The sequence below is a fragment of the Chinchilla lanigera genome, unplaced genomic scaffold (assembly GCF_000276665.1).
Source record: "Chinchilla lanigera isolate Chin_1 unplaced genomic scaffold, ChiLan1.0 scaffold00049, whole genome shotgun sequence".
In the NCBI taxonomy this organism is placed as follows: Eukaryota; Metazoa; Chordata; class Mammalia; order Rodentia; family Chinchillidae; genus Chinchilla; species Chinchilla lanigera.
The window spans coordinates 4,855,205-4,873,684 of record NW_004955450.1 but is presented as its reverse complement, the minus strand read 5'-3'; the positions used below and the strand labels follow the sequence as shown (position 1 = coordinate 4,873,684).

The 18,480-nt window shown below is 46.9% G+C and overlaps 1 protein-coding gene across 12 annotated transcripts in view; it reads right to left on the bottom strand.

The window, feature by feature from the left end:
- Positions 1-9,972, bottom strand: part of Parp6 (poly (ADP-ribose) polymerase family, member 6) — a 36,797-nt gene extending 26,825 nt beyond the window's left edge. For 6 of the 12 annotated variants that reach the window (XR_001235873.1, XM_013518934.1, XM_013518940.1 and 3 more), the window contains exons 1-9: positions 9,840-9,945; positions 8,312-8,577; positions 4,794-4,929; positions 3,721-3,798; positions 2,925-3,019; positions 2,483-2,543; positions 2,151-2,241; positions 1,544-1,610; positions 217-366 (exon numbers count right to left, since the gene is read on the bottom strand). Coding sequence is in view for 11 of the 12 variants with exons in the window: in XM_013518934.1 (XP_013374388.1) it covers positions 217-366; positions 1,544-1,610; positions 2,151-2,241; positions 2,483-2,543; positions 2,925-3,019; positions 3,721-3,798; positions 4,794-4,826 (575 nt within the window). In the remaining variant the exon portion in view is untranslated. The other 6 variants (XM_013518939.1, XM_013518938.1, XM_005393612.1 and 3 more) reach the window with 6 other exon arrangements.
- Positions 9,973-18,480: the final 8,508 nt, after the last annotated feature.

Genomic DNA, 18,480 nt, shown 5'->3' with positions numbered 1-18,480 from the left:
TGGTTTTGGTTTTTCTCCGGTACCGGGAACCAAACTCACGACCTTGCGCTTGCCAGGCAGGCACTTTGCCGCTGAGCTAAATCCCCAGCCCCAAGGTACAGAATTTAAAGGACTCAGGAAGAGGATGGAGATTAAATTAGGTACTCAAGAAGGTGAGTATGGGGTTGTGACAAAACTGAGGTGGTTAGGGAAGATCAGCTCTAGAGAAGCCCTTACTTGGGGATGGGTGAGAAGATGCTGAGGCCGGCTCGAAACTTCTTGATGGTACCACTTGCCTTGAACCAACTGTGCCGCTTCTCCTGCTGGGTCTTCAGGAAATCGTTGCTTAGGTGTTTCCATTGTTGGGATGTGAACATACCCAGGATCCTGAGGGATCACACAAAACAGGCATAGGCACAATCAGGCAGAGGAGGGGGCCAAGAAATAGGGACTAAGAGAAGCAACTAACCTAAAACTCAGACCCAACAACAGCAAAGCTAATTGCAGTGGGGGAATGTATGTCTGAAGACTTCCTTGGCAAGACCTGGTCACAGGGAAATGGACTATCCTGAAGCAACTTTTATACCACAGGAAAGAAACACATACTGCTGTTACCTCACCAACAACCTGAACAATCTGAGATACTTTGCCCTTCGAGGAAGATCTCACAGTTAGGGTTTATAAGCTGTGGACTCTGACACAGTAAGCCTCCGCCTTCCAAATACTGGAGGTGAGAGCTTTCACAGGTGTACTGTGTAAGACTCACTTTGTCAGCTCACGAACGAATCCAACTTCTGAACAGTTCTCCTGGAACAGAACTCATTCATAAGCCAGGGATTTACTGTATTTACTGTGAGGGATGACTATACTTAGAGAACAGAGGTGGTGGGATCAAGATGAGTATTACATGCTGCTTTGTGACTAAAGAAGAAAAGGACATGCCCAATACTGACATTATTGGGAGAAAAATTACATTCCTCAATTTATGGCTCCTAACTCCCAGTCAGACTCACCTATCCTTTCCCCTGTCCTTGATCAGTTCAATCATTATTCTATGCTGTTCATCTAAACCCTTATCAACTTCTTCAAGTTGATTTCACCTTGACACTTTTGGAAGGAAACACTCCATCCAAGGTTCAGTCTGTCCATCCACATGTCCTGCTATAGCCTGGGTCCTGAACATCCCCCAAAGGCCCATGTGTGAGGGCCTGGTCCCCACCTGCAGGGCTACTGGGAGGGAGGTCAAAGTACCTTTGGGGGTGGCTTAGTGTGAGGAAGCCACATCACTAGGGGTGTGGCCCTGAAGGGGACCCCAGCCTCTCCTTTCTTTTTTTTGCTTCCCAGGAGCTTCAAAATGAAGAGACTCCCTCCACCACATGCTGTTGCCATGTCAGTGCTGCCACAGCACAAACGACAGGACCACGTGACCATAAACTAAAACCTTTGAGATTGTAAGCGACAAAGACCTTTCAAGTATTTTGTACTGTAATAGAAAGCTGACTAACACATGCAACCATCTCTCTTTCCCTCACAGGTCCAAGACCCGAAAAATCAAAGTTCTTACTTTTTCAACTGAAGACCCAGCCCAAACCCTTCCTTATTCGATGGCTGGAAAACCTCAATTGATGGTTCTGCAAAGAAAAGAGAAAATTCTTTGTATGGACACATCTCTACCCTCCTGGGAGTCCAAAACCATGGTCCACTGGAATCACTTCCTTAGATTCTTAAAACAGTATCAGCTGGACACTCTGAACAATAATGGTAGTGGGGGAGATCTTCTGAGGCAGAGGTAGATTCTGAAATCCGTCTAATCAATTTCAAATATCCTCAATAGGAAGCTGGGGAGAAGGGGTGTAACTGACTTATTTTGGAAACAGGAAAACAATTTCATTAACCAAGAAGGCCTTTAGGGAATGACTTTGGGTAAGTGAAGATAAAAACACTGACAGGAAACTGAAAGCAATTCCACCAACAGCCTGTAGGTTGAGACCCAGGCCCTCACTTCTACTTTTCTTTTATCTTTTTCTTTTTTTTCAATGCCGGGAATCAAACTCACAACCTCACACTTGTCAGGCAGGCACTGTGCCGCCTGACCCCTCCTACTTTCCTTTACTTCGATTGCTTAAGACCATGCTCAAGAGTACTCGTTTGCCTGAAGTTACTGCTTTTACCTGGTCCATCAAGGTACTGGGAGAGAGAAAATCTCAGCCTCAACACAATAGGTTCTGTCCGGAGGACCTTCCAGGCCGTAGACACTTCCTCCTAAAAGAATGAAGAAAACAGTTTCCAGAAACTCTTCCAGAAGGAAGAACAGACTTGAAGTTTCCCCTCTATGACACACACATGCATGTGACAGTACACACCACTGTCTGCTGATAGTCTAGGAAAGACAGAGATGAAGACTATGTGCTCCAAATACAGTACTCAGGAAAAAGACTCCTGGCCTACATGACAAAATCCACAAGTCCAGACAGACATGTTGGCAGGTACTAGCACCACTTACATCGAGGAAGCTGATGTTGATGTGGAGGTCAATGTCCACGTCATCGATAGTTCCATATTCTCTGCAGAGATACAGGCCACACAGGTGAGTCTCAGTATGGGAGAAAGGAGGGCACAGAGACTAAGGCAGAGGGAGAACTGAGCCTGGGGACGGGGAAAGGGAAGAGTGGAAGGCCGTTCTGTATTTAGGTTCTTCTTAGTTACATAGCCTAAGCCACTGATGATCAGGGCCCCCTTGGGGCAGAAGTCCTTCCTACCCTGAAGATGAAATTGTTAGCATACAGGGGTTTAGGATAAGGGGCAACTTCTACCATTCCAAGCAACTTCTATCATTAACCTCATCGTTTATCTCCCAACACCCCATAAAAAGAAAAAACCTCTAGCACTTTAATAACGCAGAAAGAAGAGGCTGCTCCCCTGCTGTCCCTGGAGCGGAGCCCCACCTGATGGACACAGAGTTCTCACTGTAGATCTCCTTCACGGCTTCAATGTCTGCATCAAGCTGTGGGTGTCGGTACAGATCAGCTGCACAGCTCCCCTGACAGAGCAGAAAAAATGGTGGTGGTAAGAGGAGGGAAAAGAGACAAAAGGGAAAAATAAAAAGAACAAGCATCAAAAGGAAAAGAACACAAACAGAGGCACACAAGTGAAAGCCACTCTATGAGGGGCTCCAGCTAGGGAGTTCATCTGCAAGTCTCCCTCCCTCACCACACGAGGAGCTTCTGCAGACCAAACACAGGTCCTGCTTGAGGTCATATCCTCAAATTTCCAGCGTCTCCTCTCACACCCTGACCTATGAAAACTTAGAACAGGCTGAAGAGTACAGAGTTTAACTCCTATTGGTTCTATCTGAAAAGCATCCTAGGAGTCAAAGTCTTTCTACTCAGGATTGTGTCCTGTATAGCAATGATAGCAGGCAATCCCAAGGACAGGACAGTTAACCGCAATGAATTGAAATGACCCTCACTGACTAGTGAGAGAAGTCAGAAAATAATTATTTCTGACTAAGAATGTACCTGTATCCTTCATGTACAGAACACCTACTTTATTCTGGACCAGGGATGAGTCCCAGGCAGGACCAAGGACATGGGATCAACTCCAAAAAGACAGCCATCAAATCACACCATTACATCCTCATCTTATCTCTGCTTCAGGACAGCTTCTTTTACATCTTTCTGATCGACCCCCACAGTGCAATCTGGAGTACCCAACATCTGAGTCTTAAGGAATGAGCCTCACCTGAACTCCATATAGAAATTCCTCTGATTCATTATCTCCTTCTGAATCATCATCATTCCAGAACTGGCCTTTGATGTCCTGGTGATGAGAAATAAGACCCTGTTACTCCACAAAGCAGGGCCGAGTCAGAGGATGGGAGACTGGCTGGGTCCCACAAAGAATGGAAAAAGGTCCCTTAGGGTAGAGTAACCCAGGCCTTACACCTTGGTACCTTTCCCCTCACTTTCCCAAGGCCTTACTCTGACTGGGCAGGACAGGAAAACAATAGGAATTTTGGACTTAAGTTTCAGTACAACGGCAAAGGCTCTGGTAGCCAGTGGGGGACAGGTACAAATGCCAAGGTTGATTCGTAAGTCTACCTGGATTCTAGTGTACGCTGGCCTCTTCCAGGGTCACTACCCATGGCAACTCCAGGCATGCCTAAGTTCTTTTGTCTCTTTGCTCCTTTTCTGTTCCTTAAAGAAGGGGTCTCCAAACCCCTGGGCCACAGACTAATACAGGTCCGTGGACTATTAGGAGCCGGACTGCACGGCAGGGGATGAATGAAAGCCAGCAAGCAAAATTCTACCGTATTCAGAGCTGCTCTCTGTTGCTTACATTAGTGCCTGAGCTCCACCTCCTGTCAGATTAGCAGCAGCGGATTCTCGTAGGAGCACAAACCCTATTATGAACCCCACGTGTGAAGCATCTAGGTTGTATACGCCTTTGAATCACTCCTAAACCAGCCCCCACCCCTAATCCATGGAAAAATTATCTTCCACAAAACCAGTTCCTGGTACCAAAAACATTGGGGACTGCTGCCTCAAAGTATTTAACCCTTCCCTTCCTTCCCAAGAAAACCCACCTACACACGCACACACGCCAAGTAACAGTGTTACTGAGCCCCTTCTCCTTCCAGTAGCCATTCCACCTCCCAAAGGGGCAAGAGAGCAAAGACCAGGAGGTGTGAGGCCTGCGCTGTGCCTCATCTACCCCCTGGAGAATGAGCTGGGGTGGCGGGCAGTGGGCTCTCACCATTGGGTCAGTGGGTCACACACACTCCCAGAGCAGTGCTAGGCAGCACCCCTCCATACCACTAGCTGAACCCAGGCCAGCGAGATGGGCATTTAGGAGGCCACAAAGGGAGACAAGGCGGGGTGACGTCAGGAGCAACTGAAGATCTGCTGGGGACGGCAGGCTGTGCTGTGGTGGTGGTAGCAAGTCGCTGTTCTGTGGAAAGTAGGAATCTGGTTTCATTACCACACATAGCTGGGTGGTGTACACATCAGCACACTTTTATTATGCATATATTCGACACTTGCATGCATACACACACTTTTAAATAAAATTCTTTAAAGATAAAGAATCAGCTGGGTGTGGTGGCCCACACCCAAAATCCCACGCACTCAAGGGGATCACTGTGAGTTCACGGCCAGCCTGGGCTGCAAAGCGAGTTCAAGGCCAGCCTGAACTGCACAGTGAAACCCTGTCTCAAAAAGACAAAAAACCCAGGGATGTAGCCCAGAGGCACAGCGCCTGCCCAGCAAGCGTGAGGTCATGAGTTCGATTCCTGGTACCAAAAAAACCCCAAAAACAAAAGCAAAAAAATAAAATATAAAGATAAAGAACCATGAAAGCACTATACAAATATAAGATGTTAACACCCCATTCAAACTGTAGGATGACCAGAATGTAGAGGTGACCAGAATGTAGTCTAGAATGTAGAAACACTAGAATGTAGAGTTGGAGGGCTGGGATGTAGCTTAGAGGGAGAGCACTTGCCTAGCACATGGTGAAGCCCTGGATTCAATTCCTAGTGTGGCAAAAGCAACAAAAAACAAAAACAAGGGCCAGGGATATGGCTCAGTGGCACAGTGCCTGCCTGGCAAGCACGAGGTCCTGAGTTTGATGCCCAGTACCAAAAAAAAAAAAAAAAACCAGAAACAAAACAGAACAAAACCAAAACCTGGGGAATCAGGGCTGGAGCAAGTCCCTGCTCTATCTCATAATGCTGGAAGCACCCCAGAGCTGAAAGTGATATTAGCAGGCCAAATGCTTATGCTAAGTGCTCTCACCAGTTCATTCTGGAACACTCTTCATTGTACCAATCTGCACAAGTTAAGAACCAGAACCAGTCCCTTTCTGGACTCTACTCCTAGTTATTCCTCAATATTGGTTCATTATCTCTTTTAAAAACATCAACATTATTAGAAGCCACTATACAAGAATCACATCTAGGGCCGAGGACATAGCTCAGTGATACAAGCACCTCCCTGGCAAGTACAAGGTCTTGAGTTTGACTCTGGTACAAAAAAAAAAAAAAAAAAAAATCACATGTAACTTACAAAGTCCTCAACAACACTGAATATCCTCTGGTAAATGTGTTCTGAGTTGTCACAGACAAAATAATGCCCTGTAGTATGTTAGAACCCACTCTCCAAATAAAAATACAATCATAATCCCAACAAATGTGTAGAAAAACACTACCCTGGCCCCTCCCCTTGCTTGCTTCCAACCCTGAAGACCCACAGTCTTACACCAGGCAATTGTTAGCCCCACACTACCCGCCACACGGAGCTTGGGGAAAAACAACATTTACCTGTCAAACTATAAAGGCTGTCACGATCAGGGAAGGTTAAAAGTGCTTTGTGGTGGTCTCTAAATCAGCAGTTCACCAGCATGGCATGTGGTACTATGAGGACCTCAAGAGCTTTTACCATGTGCCAGTGCACAGCCCCACCTCATAGCCAAACAGTGCGATTTCATGGGAATAGATCCTATGTATCCAGTTCATTAAAAGCTCTGCAGTGATTTCCTGTGATGGCAAAATTAAGAACCAGTGTTCAAGGAATTCTTGGGTCTGCATATGTATTCCCAGTCTAACCTACTCCAAGCTCAAGTAGAGGTGATCTTGGTCTGTCACATGGTTTTTCTGAATCTCAGTTTTCCAGATAAGTGGTTCTGAGTGGGACTGGTGGGTCTGCAGCATCAATATCCCCTAGAAACTTGTAAAAGGTACTAGTTCCCAAGCCCCCTCCAAGACATAGTGAAGAAACTCCAAGCTGGAGCCCAGTAATCAGTGTTTTCAAACACATTATTCTGATGCATGATAAAATTTAAGAAACTTGCCAGGCATAGTAGCGCACGCCTGTAAATCTAGCATTCAAATGGGAAGCTGAGGCAAAAGGATTGTCATGAATTTGAGGCATTGGGCTATACACAATGAGACCCTGTTTCAAGAAAAAAAAAAACACTATATATATAGGCTGGGGATATAGCTTAGTAGCACAGTGCTAGTCTGGCAAGTGCAAGGTCCTGAGTTTGATTCCCAGTACCAAAAAAAAAAAAAAAAAAAATATATATATATATATATATATATATATATATATGTAAGATACATGAATAAATAATTTAAGAACCATTCTTCTAGATCATACATGTGCCAGTGGGCTGTGTACCTTCCACAGGTACTGACATAAGCCTGGTAACTGATCCAGCATAGGGCTGTAAGTCAAAATTTTGGAGCAAACCGCATAGCTGTCCTTCAGTTGATTTTGTTAACTGACCCATCAAAAACGGTATGTAAAAGTAATCCGGAACTGGTGAGGGGCCAGGCGTGATGGGACATACCTGTAATCCCAGCACTCAGGAGGCTGAGGCAAGAGGATCTGTAAGTTCAAGGCCAGCCTAGGCAAGACTGGACTATATATACATTGAGACTTTGCCTCAAAAAAAAAAAGTAAACCACTACTTAAGTTCTTAAAAATGAAATGACCTAATATTTGACTTTGCCTTAAAACACTTCAGCTCCCCCTCCCTGCAAAAAAGGAAATGGGAAAATACATGAAATATATTTGGAAAATGGCAATCACTGATGAGGTGATGTGTACATAACGGTTTTTCACACTTCCTCTTTTTTGTGCATAGTTGTACAACTTCATGATTAAAAAAAAAGCTCATCATAGTGGCACATGCCTATAATCTCTGCTCCTCAGGAGCCCAAGGCAGGAACACTGCAAGTCTGAGGTCAGTCTGGGCAACTCAGGGAGATCAATAATGATAACAGGGCTGGGGATGTAGCTCAGTGACGGAGAAAGAGCATGCACAAAGTCCTGGGTTCTTTCAGGCCACTGGTCAGATGCTCTCTCTAAAAGGTCAACTCTTAATGTTAACAGGAAGACTGCCCAAGACTCCACAATTGCTTCCCTGCTACTCTTGCAATGCAGTATATTTCCATCACAGAACTCTGTCCCCACTGTTCTCTCTTCTTGGAATGCTTTTCACACAGGGATCCACACTCTGCTCAAAGGTCACCTTGACCATCCTATGTAAAATAGCAACTCCCCAACACACACATACCAGCACACTATCCCCTCCCCAGAGTTACCTCTCCCCACAGCACTCAGCAGGTTTATCTCCCATCTGAATGCTAGCTCATAGCTCAGGCTTTGACTTTTCTCTCTGCTCAGTCCCCTAACACATTTATTGAATGAGTGAAGGACACTCCACTGTCTACCTAAGCCAAACGGGAGATGCATACAAGAACCTAAATACTTTTACACATAGACAAAATCATGCCATGATGATTTTAAAAACCAATTATTTCATTCACCTCAAGAATAGCTGAGAACCAGAATATGAAGATCTGGGGGGGTGAGCGTGTGAGACTTGAAAATAAACAGTCAAGCGTTGATCCGGAAAATCACAGGAATAAAGAGGGAAGCACTAATGTCCAGCCTGGGTTGTCTTGGTGTGAGTGGTAGGACGACAGCAGCGCAGGCCGGAAGTACCAACTTTTTCAAAGTCTTTGTCACTGTTGACTTCTGTCAAGAAAAACTTAGCGTCTCTCCAAGGGCTGTTGCTGCTTGGTTTCTGCTGCTATACAAGGAGAAAAAAGTAGTTCAGAAGGAGTTCTTCTGTCCAGGGAAGAGACAGTTCAGAGATTACCAGCTTTGGCAAACCAGGCTGCCCCCACTACTCTCAACGCCCTTTCCTTGGAGAGATGGAGAAGGGGTTTAAGAAGATGAGGGGGGCAGCGTTTTAGCTCAGCAATACAGCACCTGCCTAGCAAGCCTGAGGTCCTGAGTTCAATTCTCGATCCCTCCTCAAAAAAAAAAGACAGGCGGTGGGTCATGAGATTCACAGAACCAGACATCTCTAAAAAGAGTAAGGGTGAAAGACGAGCCCGCTCAAAACTTTCATGTTACACAGAGAATCTTCAGGCCTGGGGAGATCCCGAAGCTTAAGGATAGGAATATAACGGACCAAGAACACTTGACAGGACCTAATCACATCCAATCTTCATATGATGCCGTCTTAACTAAGGGATTGTGAATGAATTAAGCAAGAAAGGCCTATCTGATTTATGAACATGAGGTAAAGAAAAGAACTTCGCAAGAGAAATTAAGCAAAATATACACTACATGAAGAGTGCCCCGAGAAGGGTGCTGTTAAACTCAGTGTTTGTTCTGGGTAACTGCAAGTAACACAGAATGCTTTCCCTTTTTCCATGGGAATAGGCCAAATGTACTTAAGCCTCGAGTCTGGGTCACAAAGATCTTCATCTGCAGGTCCAAGGGCGCTTCTGGGTGTGACAAGTTTACACCGACTCACAGAAGCCTCGGATCTCACCGTTTGAAGTCTAGGCCTGACTCCCAACTTTGCGGCCCGGGGAGAAGGAACAACTTGGCTCCATACCGAGTGCCCCCGTGCCCGAAGGACTAGGACTACACAAAAGGGGAAGAGCCAGCCACGGGGGACTCCCGCGGGCCGCCGCTGTCCCCCGTACCCCGCAGACACAGAGATCAGGGCTTGTCCTGCGAACACTCTGCCTGCCACCCGCGCCTGCGGGGGCCCCGAGGCATCCCTTAGGGAAGCACTTATAGCTCTTGGGGTTTCCTCCCGAGACCCCCAAAGACACTCAACATCTGCCTCCCCCGGGAAGCAGCTCTGTGCACGATCTAAGCTACCAGCGCCCGGCCCGCGCGAAGCCGGGAAACCCCTCACAGCGCCGCGTCCAAGCCCCTCACTTCATCCCCCTCGGCCGAAGCGGGGCGCACTCTGCACCCCACCCGCGTCCAGAACGCCCCGCCCTGTACCCCATGGCGGCAGCACCACAGGTCACCCCCGCGAGTACTCACGGCGACCCCGGGCCGCGCTCGGCCGCCGCACGGGGGACTAGCGGCCCGGGACGCCCCGCGGGGGCGGAGCGGCAGGCCAAGGGGCGGGGGCCGGGCCGGGCGGGGGAGGTCGCGCACCCCACGCCTCGTCTTTCCGTCACGGGCGCGCTGGGCCACTCTGCGCACGCTCGCGCGGCGCCGCCGGGGACACGTGCCCCTCTCCGAACCAATCGCCGCTCAGCCAGCGCTTGGACACGCCTCCAAGCGAGACCCCAGCCCTGGGGCGCCTGCGCACTGGTCGTTAGGAGGGAGTGCGGAGCGAGGGGTGGCGCCTGCGCCGTGGATAGGAGAAGGCGAGTGTAGAAAGAAGAGGGGCTCTGGGGCCGGCGGAGGGCTCTCGGAAGGAGAAAGTTTGCGTTTGGCGTCTCCTCTGGTTGGGAGGACTGCACCGGGGCGATGCTCCTGGTGCTCTGTGTGTAGACTGGAAGGAATCCCTTATGGGCGCTTTCCAAACCCCAGTAAACTCTGAAATCTGGTCTTTTAATTCTTATGTTTAACTCCTTTGTTCTCTTGGTAACTTTTGAAGTGCCGGAAAGCCACCTGGCCTTCTAAGCAAACAATGTAAGTACCAGGCTTGGTTGTAGCACTTCCTGATCGTGCGTCCTTACAAGAAGACCTTTCACTTTCTGAGTCTTGATTCTCTCTTCTTCGAGATAGAGACAGTGACACCTATTTAATAGGGCTCTTTTGGCCAGGGTGAAGTTCGATGACGCCTAACTTCATGAAGTTGTCAGTTTTGTAGTTTATAAACAAAGACGTGTAATTTCATAGGATTAAAACTAAAAGTTTAAAGTAACCAAGCAGAGCGCCTGGACGAGGAGGTACAAATGGTCCAATTTACAAGGTTTGACTTAACGATCTTAACTTAATGATGGCTCAAAAGCCATAACCAAAAAAAAAAAAATCCATAACGATGGTTTGAACTGTGAACTTTTCCTGGGCTATAGTGATATATACTGGGTAGCAGAGCCAAAGCAACCCAATCAGCCATATAGTGTCCCTACACAAGTGTCTCTTTCTCACCCAGTATCCAGGCTCTTTGTATCTGGAACATTAAATTGATCAAGATACACAGAAATAGTAAGAATAGCAGAGATTTATTAAAAGGAAAGTACCCTCCACAGAGCAGAAGTGGGCTGATGCTAAAGCTCAAGAATAAGTTTAACTTAGAGCAGTTTTAGATTCAAGGCTAAAATAGACTTGGGATCCTGGGCATGGTAGCGAACACCTGTAATCCCAGCCCTCGGGAGGCTGAGGCAGGAAGATTGCAGGAGTTCGAGGCCAGCCTGGGCTACATAGTTAGGTCAGCCTGAACTACATAACTAGACCCTGTCTCAAAAATTTTAAATGAAATAAAATATACTTGGAAACCGGGCGTGGTGGCACACGCCTGTAATCCCAGCACTCGGGAGGCTGAGGCAGGAGTATCACTGTGAGTTCCAGACCAGCCTGGGCTACAAAATGAGCTCAACGGGGCTGGGGATTTAGCTCAGCGGCAAAGCGCCTGCCTGGCAAGTGCAAGGTCGTGAGTTCGGTTCCCGGTACCGGAGAAAAACCAAAAAAACAAAACAAAACAAACAAACAAACAAAAAATGAGCTCATGGCCAGCCTGAACTGCACAACGAGACCCTGTCTCAAAAAGACCAATAAATAAATAAATAAATAAAATAAATTAAATAAAATACACTTGGGAGAATTCCAGGCAGGCAGAATTAGGTCCAGGCATTTCTTTTATTTTCCTAGGAGGTGGGAGTTGCCAGGGGTGGTAACTAACTAGGCTCTGTCCAATTAACTGAGAGTCTTCCACCCTCAGGTCTGGAGGGGACTTTCTGACTTTATATGCCCAGAAGAGCAGAGACCCAGATGAATCGGGCAAAAAACCCAGTGCTAGTGATATTGTAGTAACTGGAGTCACTCTGGGTTACTCTAAAGCGGTTACAGTGCCTGCTCCTCCGGCTCGTGGCAGAGGGCAAGGAAATGTGGTAAGGCAGGAGCAGTCTTTAGGCTCATGTCAGGATTCTGAGGAAATATAGTGAGGGCAGGACACCCCTTGTTTCTTAGAATGAAAGAAGACTTCGAGGAACTAAAAATGTTTGAAATAATCCAGGCATAGCTTCTGTGTATGTCAGGATGGGTAGAGGGCATAAAGCGAAGCGTGAGGGGTTCTCACACCCTCCACTTGACCTCAGACTGTGTGCTGGAACCCTGAGGCACAGGGAGCTCTTCCTTCCTCCCTTCCTCCCTCCTCCTTCCTTCCTTCCTTCCTTCCTTCCTTCCTTCCTTCCTTTCTTCCTTCCTTCCTGTGTATAGCACTGGGGATTGAACTTGGTGCCTTCATACCTTCACAATGAGCTATGTCACCAGCCTGTTTCTCTCTTTTTTTTATTTCACTCCGTGATTTCTTTATTTCTTTATTTTGAGACAGGGTCTTGCTACATAGTTTTGGCTGGCTTTGAACTCACTATAGAGCCTGAGCTGGCCTCCAACTCATGGTGGTCCTCCTGCCTCAGCCTCCCGAGTTCTGGAATGACAGGTGTGTGCCACTACACCCGACTCCGTTTCTTTTTTTTATTTTGAAGCAGAGTCTCACTGAGTTGATCAGGCTCTACACTGTTAGGTTTCCAGTGCAGAAAAGAACCAAACAAAGAAAAGAAAGAAGGCCTTTACTCTGGACATAGAGAGGACAGGGCAGCATGCCATACCTGACTCCTCTGGGGCTAGACAGGGAGCCGGCAAGGAGTAGTATAGACTCTGGCTAGGGGCGGAGTTAGGGGGCGGGCTTAGTGACGTTCAGGAGCTGATTGGTGGTTTCTTCGTGTGCGCGGGAAAGGCAAGAGGAAGTTGTACTCCTGGCTGAGGGAAGGAGAAAAGAGGGGAGGGTGGTCATTGGGAAGATAAACTGTTGATTTGGCCTTCAGCCATGTTAGACCACCACCACTATAATTCAGCAGCTCATACCCAGGCAGGAACCTATTCCATGCAAACCTACAATTCTCCTGCAGGGGCTGGGGATTTAGCTCAGCAGCACAGCGCCTGCCTGGCAAGCGCAAGGTCGTGAGTTCGATTCCCGATACTGGAAAAAGAAAATTCTCCTGCATCAGCTTCCCATGGCGCTGTGGTTATTGGCGGGTGCCACCATAACCGGCTTCCATTCTTCTTAGGATCGTAGTAGCCACATGGTGACAAGATGAGAAGCAAGAGGAGCACGTACTGGGCATGCTGGCGAAGACAGCAGGTTGCGCATGCGTGATCATCCTGACCAGCATCTTAAATTTGATCTCGTATTTCACCTTAATCCAGTCCCTCTTTTATATTCCTGTCCTCACCAACACTGTGCACTAGCTTCCTAATGCTGGTATCTACTCATCTATTCGACACTTACTGAGGATCTTCTTAAAACTCAAGTCTGATCATGTCACTCTTCTGTTGAAACTCTTCAGTGAGCCGGGTATGGTGGCGCACGTCTGTAATCCCAGGACTTGGGAGGCTGAGGCAGGAGGATCGTTGCGAGTTCGAGACCAGCCTGGGCTACAAAGTGAGCTGAAGGGCAGCCTGAACTGCATAGCGAGACCCTGTCTCAAAAAATAAAATAAAAGAAACTCTTCAATGGCTCCCTGCTGCCTCTAGCATAAAATGTATCCCTTTTCTACCCGTCTGGCCCCGCCTTCACTCTCGTTACCCCTCGCATGCATCCTATATTCCAGCCAGGCCACATTCCACATTCTTTGATTATCTGTCTGTTATTCTGAGACAAGGTCTAAGTTTCTGGGCTGGCTCCAAACTTGTGATGCTCCTGCCCAGCCTCCTAAGTAGGTAGAATTACAGGTATGGGCCACTGCGCCTGCCTCCAAGTTCCACATTGTCACAAGTCAAGCAGAGCATGTCTTCACAAGTCATAAGGAGTTGTGGAGCCGACAGATATAATGCCCCCTCTGTTTCTGCGCCCTCCTGCCCCATGGAGATGGTTGCTTGGTCTACCACAAAGGATGATGTCATCCTGGCCAAAGTGATTGGTTCAGGAACCAGGCTGCGAGCTGAGGCAAGCCAATCACAATATTCTTCCTCAAAGCCAGCCTGCTTTCTAAGGAACTTGGGTTTAAACGCAGATGTGATTCAAGTTCTTGTCTCAGCACTGAGTGCTAACAGTGTGGGGACCGAAACATCTGAGGACACGACGGGCTCTTCTTACTCAACAGCAGGGAATCTGGCCCAGACTGCTGGCTTTCTCTCAGGCCCCCGGGCAAGGTCACTAAGTTGGGCCATTTCTGGGCTACTTCTCAGAAGCTGAGGCTCACTCTAAAGTTCTCTTTGTGGTCCCCTGAATTTCCTACTGGCACCTAAGCCATCCCTTGGAAAAGCCCAGACCTAGCCGGCCTTCTAGGTCTCTCTGCCCTTACACAGCCAGTGGCAGGAGGCCAGAGGCTGGGCAGATGGCAGCCAAAGGCTTTGGTCATTCCAGGCTGCTACAGTGGAGGACACTGTCCTAGCCGTGTCTGAACAAGAGAAGGAACGGTCCTTTGTTCTTTCTGAGTTGTCACTTGGCAGAGACTGGGTTCCCTCTTTCTAGATCCCACTTGGCTCAGCCCCTTGGGGCCGCATGCTGGAAGGGCAGACCAGAGCCGGGCTGCAGGCTGGAAGACAGCTGTGTGGCCTGAACTGGCTCTGAGTCCCAAGGGATTTCCTTCTTCCTGGCTTTCCTAACTAAAGCACACTCAGCTCTGTGACATAATATATAAATACGGTGGCCATGGAGGGCCCAGAGACGGCAGATGGCCTCAGTCCCTGTTGGTTTGGGCTGTGCTACGGCAGAGGCCAGAAGTTAGGTGAGCAGAGGCCCAAAGATTATATCCGAGGCTGGAAAGGATCAAGGACGCTCTGACCTCCAGCACGCACAGCCCCCTCCCGCACATTCTCTGCCCCCGCAAGAGGGAAGGATCTCCCGGGCTGCTGAGCATTCATGGCACAGCCAGAGCTGCTCCAAGGTCAAGGTCACCAACCCCATCTCAGACCAAATCTCTACTCCCTACATCTGAGACACCCTGTGTGCATCCAGGACAGACAGAAATTTACTCCAAGGGGGCTGCTGAAGGCTAAAGACTCTGTCTTAGGTGAGCAGAGAGGCCCAAATTCGGCATAATAACAGGCCATGGCTGGAGAGGGAGGAGAGGAGGCTGTAGGTTGCTAGCTCCTTTGGTTACCTCAGCTCTGTCCTAAGTGTCTCCTTGGGGCGGAGACCCAGCAGCCAGTTCCACTCAAGGTCAGCAGCAAAGTTACTGGGGTACAAGTCAGCCAACAGTCGAATAGGAGTTCTCTCTGCGGCACCACCATAGCAGCCATGAGAGAAGCCATGACGCTGAGGGTGGGCCAAAGGTCAAAGAGACATGAACCATCATCGCTGAGGGGTAGATCCAGACTGAAGGATCCAGCAAGGTTTTTTTTTGTTTCTTTTTCTCTTTGGTTTTTTGAGACAGGGTCTTGCTATGTAGTTAAGGCTGGCCTTGAACTCTTGGCGATCCTCTTGCCTCAGCCTCCCCAGTGCTGGGATTACAGGCGTGAGTCACCCGGCTCATCAAGGTTCTTGATGATGCTTACTAACCCGCAGAGGGCCCAGGGATTAGAGAGCTGTCATGCTTTTGGCAACATGGACCTAGGGGTGTTAAATTTCTAAGGCAATCTGTAGGCCTTGAACCATATCAAACAGGAAGTGGGTACTTCTGTGCAGAAAGGTCCATCCTCCCCAGAACAAGATTTTGTCCCTTGGAAAGAACCCACACTAATTACCTTTGTTGGCCAACAAACTTTATGCAATGTCCACAGGGTATGTTCTAATTTGTGGGTCAGTGCCCAGAGTTTTCTTTCTCCCTTACTCCAAATAGAAGAGTTTTTTAAAAATTGTAATCCTGTTTGCCTCTACTCTTTTTCTTTCTTTTTTTTTTTTTCTTTTTGAGATAGGGTCTCACTATGCAGTTCAGGCTGGCCTTGAACTCACTTTGTAGCCCACGCTGGCCTCAAACTTGCAGCAATCCTCCTGCCTCAGCGTCCCTAGTGCTAAGATTACAGGCATGCAGAATACACCCGACTTGCCTCTACTATTTCATATTGGTTATATAAAAATTTATCCCTTAGCCATAGATTGTAAATCTTAAGAAATCACATCCAGAGCTGATCAAGAATTGTACATTGGGTACAGCTCAGTGACTAAGCACCTGCCTAGCAAGCTCAAGGTCCTGAGTTCAATTCCCAGAACAACAACAACAAAAAATTGCACATCACAGGTCAAGTATGGCGGTGCACACCAGTAATCCCAGCTACTCTGGAGGCTAAGGCAGGAGGATTGCAAATTTGATACCAGCCTGGGCAATTTAGTGAGATGCTGTCTCAAAATCAAAAGAGCTGGGGATGCAGCTCTAGGCATCTTAGGTTCAATCCCCAGTACCAGAGAAAAAGAAAAAGAACTGCATATTACTAAGGGACCCTGGACTGCTTTGTCTTCTGTTAAGAAGTAAATCAGGTGTGGAAGTGCACACTTGTAATCCCAGCACTCTAGGAGGATGAGGCAGAAGAATCATATGTTTTAGGCCCATCTGAGCTATATAACAAGTACAAGGTCAGGCTAGGAACATAGCAAGACCCTGTATCAAAAAAAAAAAAAAAAAAAAAAAAAAAAAAAAGACAAAAAAGGAGGCTGGGCATGGTACCACATAGCTGTAACTCCAGAACTCAGGAGGCTGAAGCAGGAGGATCACTGCAAGTTTGATGCTAGCCTGGGCTATATAAGTGAATTCAAGGCCAGCTGGCACTACATGGTGAGACCCTGTCTCAAAAAATGGAACAACAAAAAAAGGAAACAGGTATGTTTTGGGTTGGATCTAGATCACTGCATTGTGAGGCAGACACATTTTTTAAATTATGTTTGTCAAGCAACTAGAGACCATAGTCATAAGTGAAATAAATCAGACTTCCATGTGTAAGCAATGTATTGTCTCACTAGTATAAGAATCTGAAAGAAAAAAAAAAGAATCTGAAAGAATGAATAAAAATTAGAATGTATAATAGACATTGTGAAATGAAAGCAAAATGCTCAAAAGTAAAGAACAATTGGGGTGAGGGAAAAGAGAAAAGAAAGAAGGAGAAATTATGTACGTATGTATATACAGGATGGCTAACATAGTTGTACTACTGACTTCTATTGCTTTACTGAAAGGAACAGTTAATGATTAATTATTTGATCACTTTTTCATGTCTATATTTGTTTTCCTGAGAAACCACTTTGAAGATATCAATATGTAATAAAACAGCCATTGTTAATTTCCTACCACTTTGTCTGTAATTCATTATTGCTTGTATTGTTCTTATGCTATTTTGTAAATGGATGCCTGTTTGTTAATGTTTTCCTATTTTTTGTTGTTGTTGTTGTCTTTTTGAGATAGGGTCTCACTATGCAGTTCAGGCTGGCCTTGAGCTCATTTTGTAGCCCAGGCTGGTCTCAAACTCACAATGATCCTCCTGCCTCAGCCTCCCAAGTGCTGGGACTACGGGCGTGTGCCACCATGCCCGGCTCCTTCTTTTATTTTTAAAATAAATTTAGAAAAGCAAAGTACAAGTGGGTAGCATAAAGGATGAAATATTGTGGACATCTACTATTTTTCCCTTTATTTAAGGACACTTTTCTCCCCTTCCTTTCAGTTCTAGTGAAGTTATCAATTATGCTGGCCTTGCCTTCCATCCTAGAGGTAGGCGCATGTCCAAAGCTGGCCCAAGTTTTCCCTGGGATTTTAGAGCTAGAACTAGAATAGCAACATGTGGAAGGAAACAGAGTTGAGAGATAAAGACATTGTCATTTGAACCCCCTAGATCCAGCCATACCTGAAGGCAGATAAAACCTTTGATTTGTCAGGTCTATAAACCAACTCATATCCTATTGGCTTAAACATGTTTGAACTGGGGTGTTGCCACTGGAGACTGAAAGGTCCAGACTAATACACACACACATAGAAACACAAACAGCATGTCGCTCAAACTCACACATTATAATGTGACTTCCACAATCTTCCACACCTTTTGTCTAGAGGACAAGATAAATATTTTGTGTCGTGTGAGCACACAGGACCTCTGTCTCATTTTCTTTTTGTTTTGTTTTGATAATCCTTAAAAATGTTAAGACTATTCTTTGTAGGTCATCTAAAAATAAGCTCCAGACTATATTTTTCCAACCCCTGATATAGATCATCCCAGCCTCTGCAGCTTTGGAGTTGTCTACTCTGTCAGTCTCTAGCTTGTCCCAAAGTATGAGGCAAAATACTTTTAAGTCTGGGCATGGTGGCACACGCCCTCCCAGCACAGGGAGGCTGAGGCAGGAAGATCATGGCGAGTTTGAGACCAACCTGGGCTACGTAGTGAGTTCAAGGCCAGCTAGGACCACGTAGCAAGACCCTGTCTAAAACAAAACAAAAAATCTTTAAATGCCATTTTGCTTTGAGTGTCTTGATATGACTCAGCAATGAGTTAAGGTTCAGGGTAGACCTGGGAATGGGAACAAGGTCTTGTCCTACACCATCCGTACGATGACAGACACTGAAATAAATGGTCATTATTAATCTTG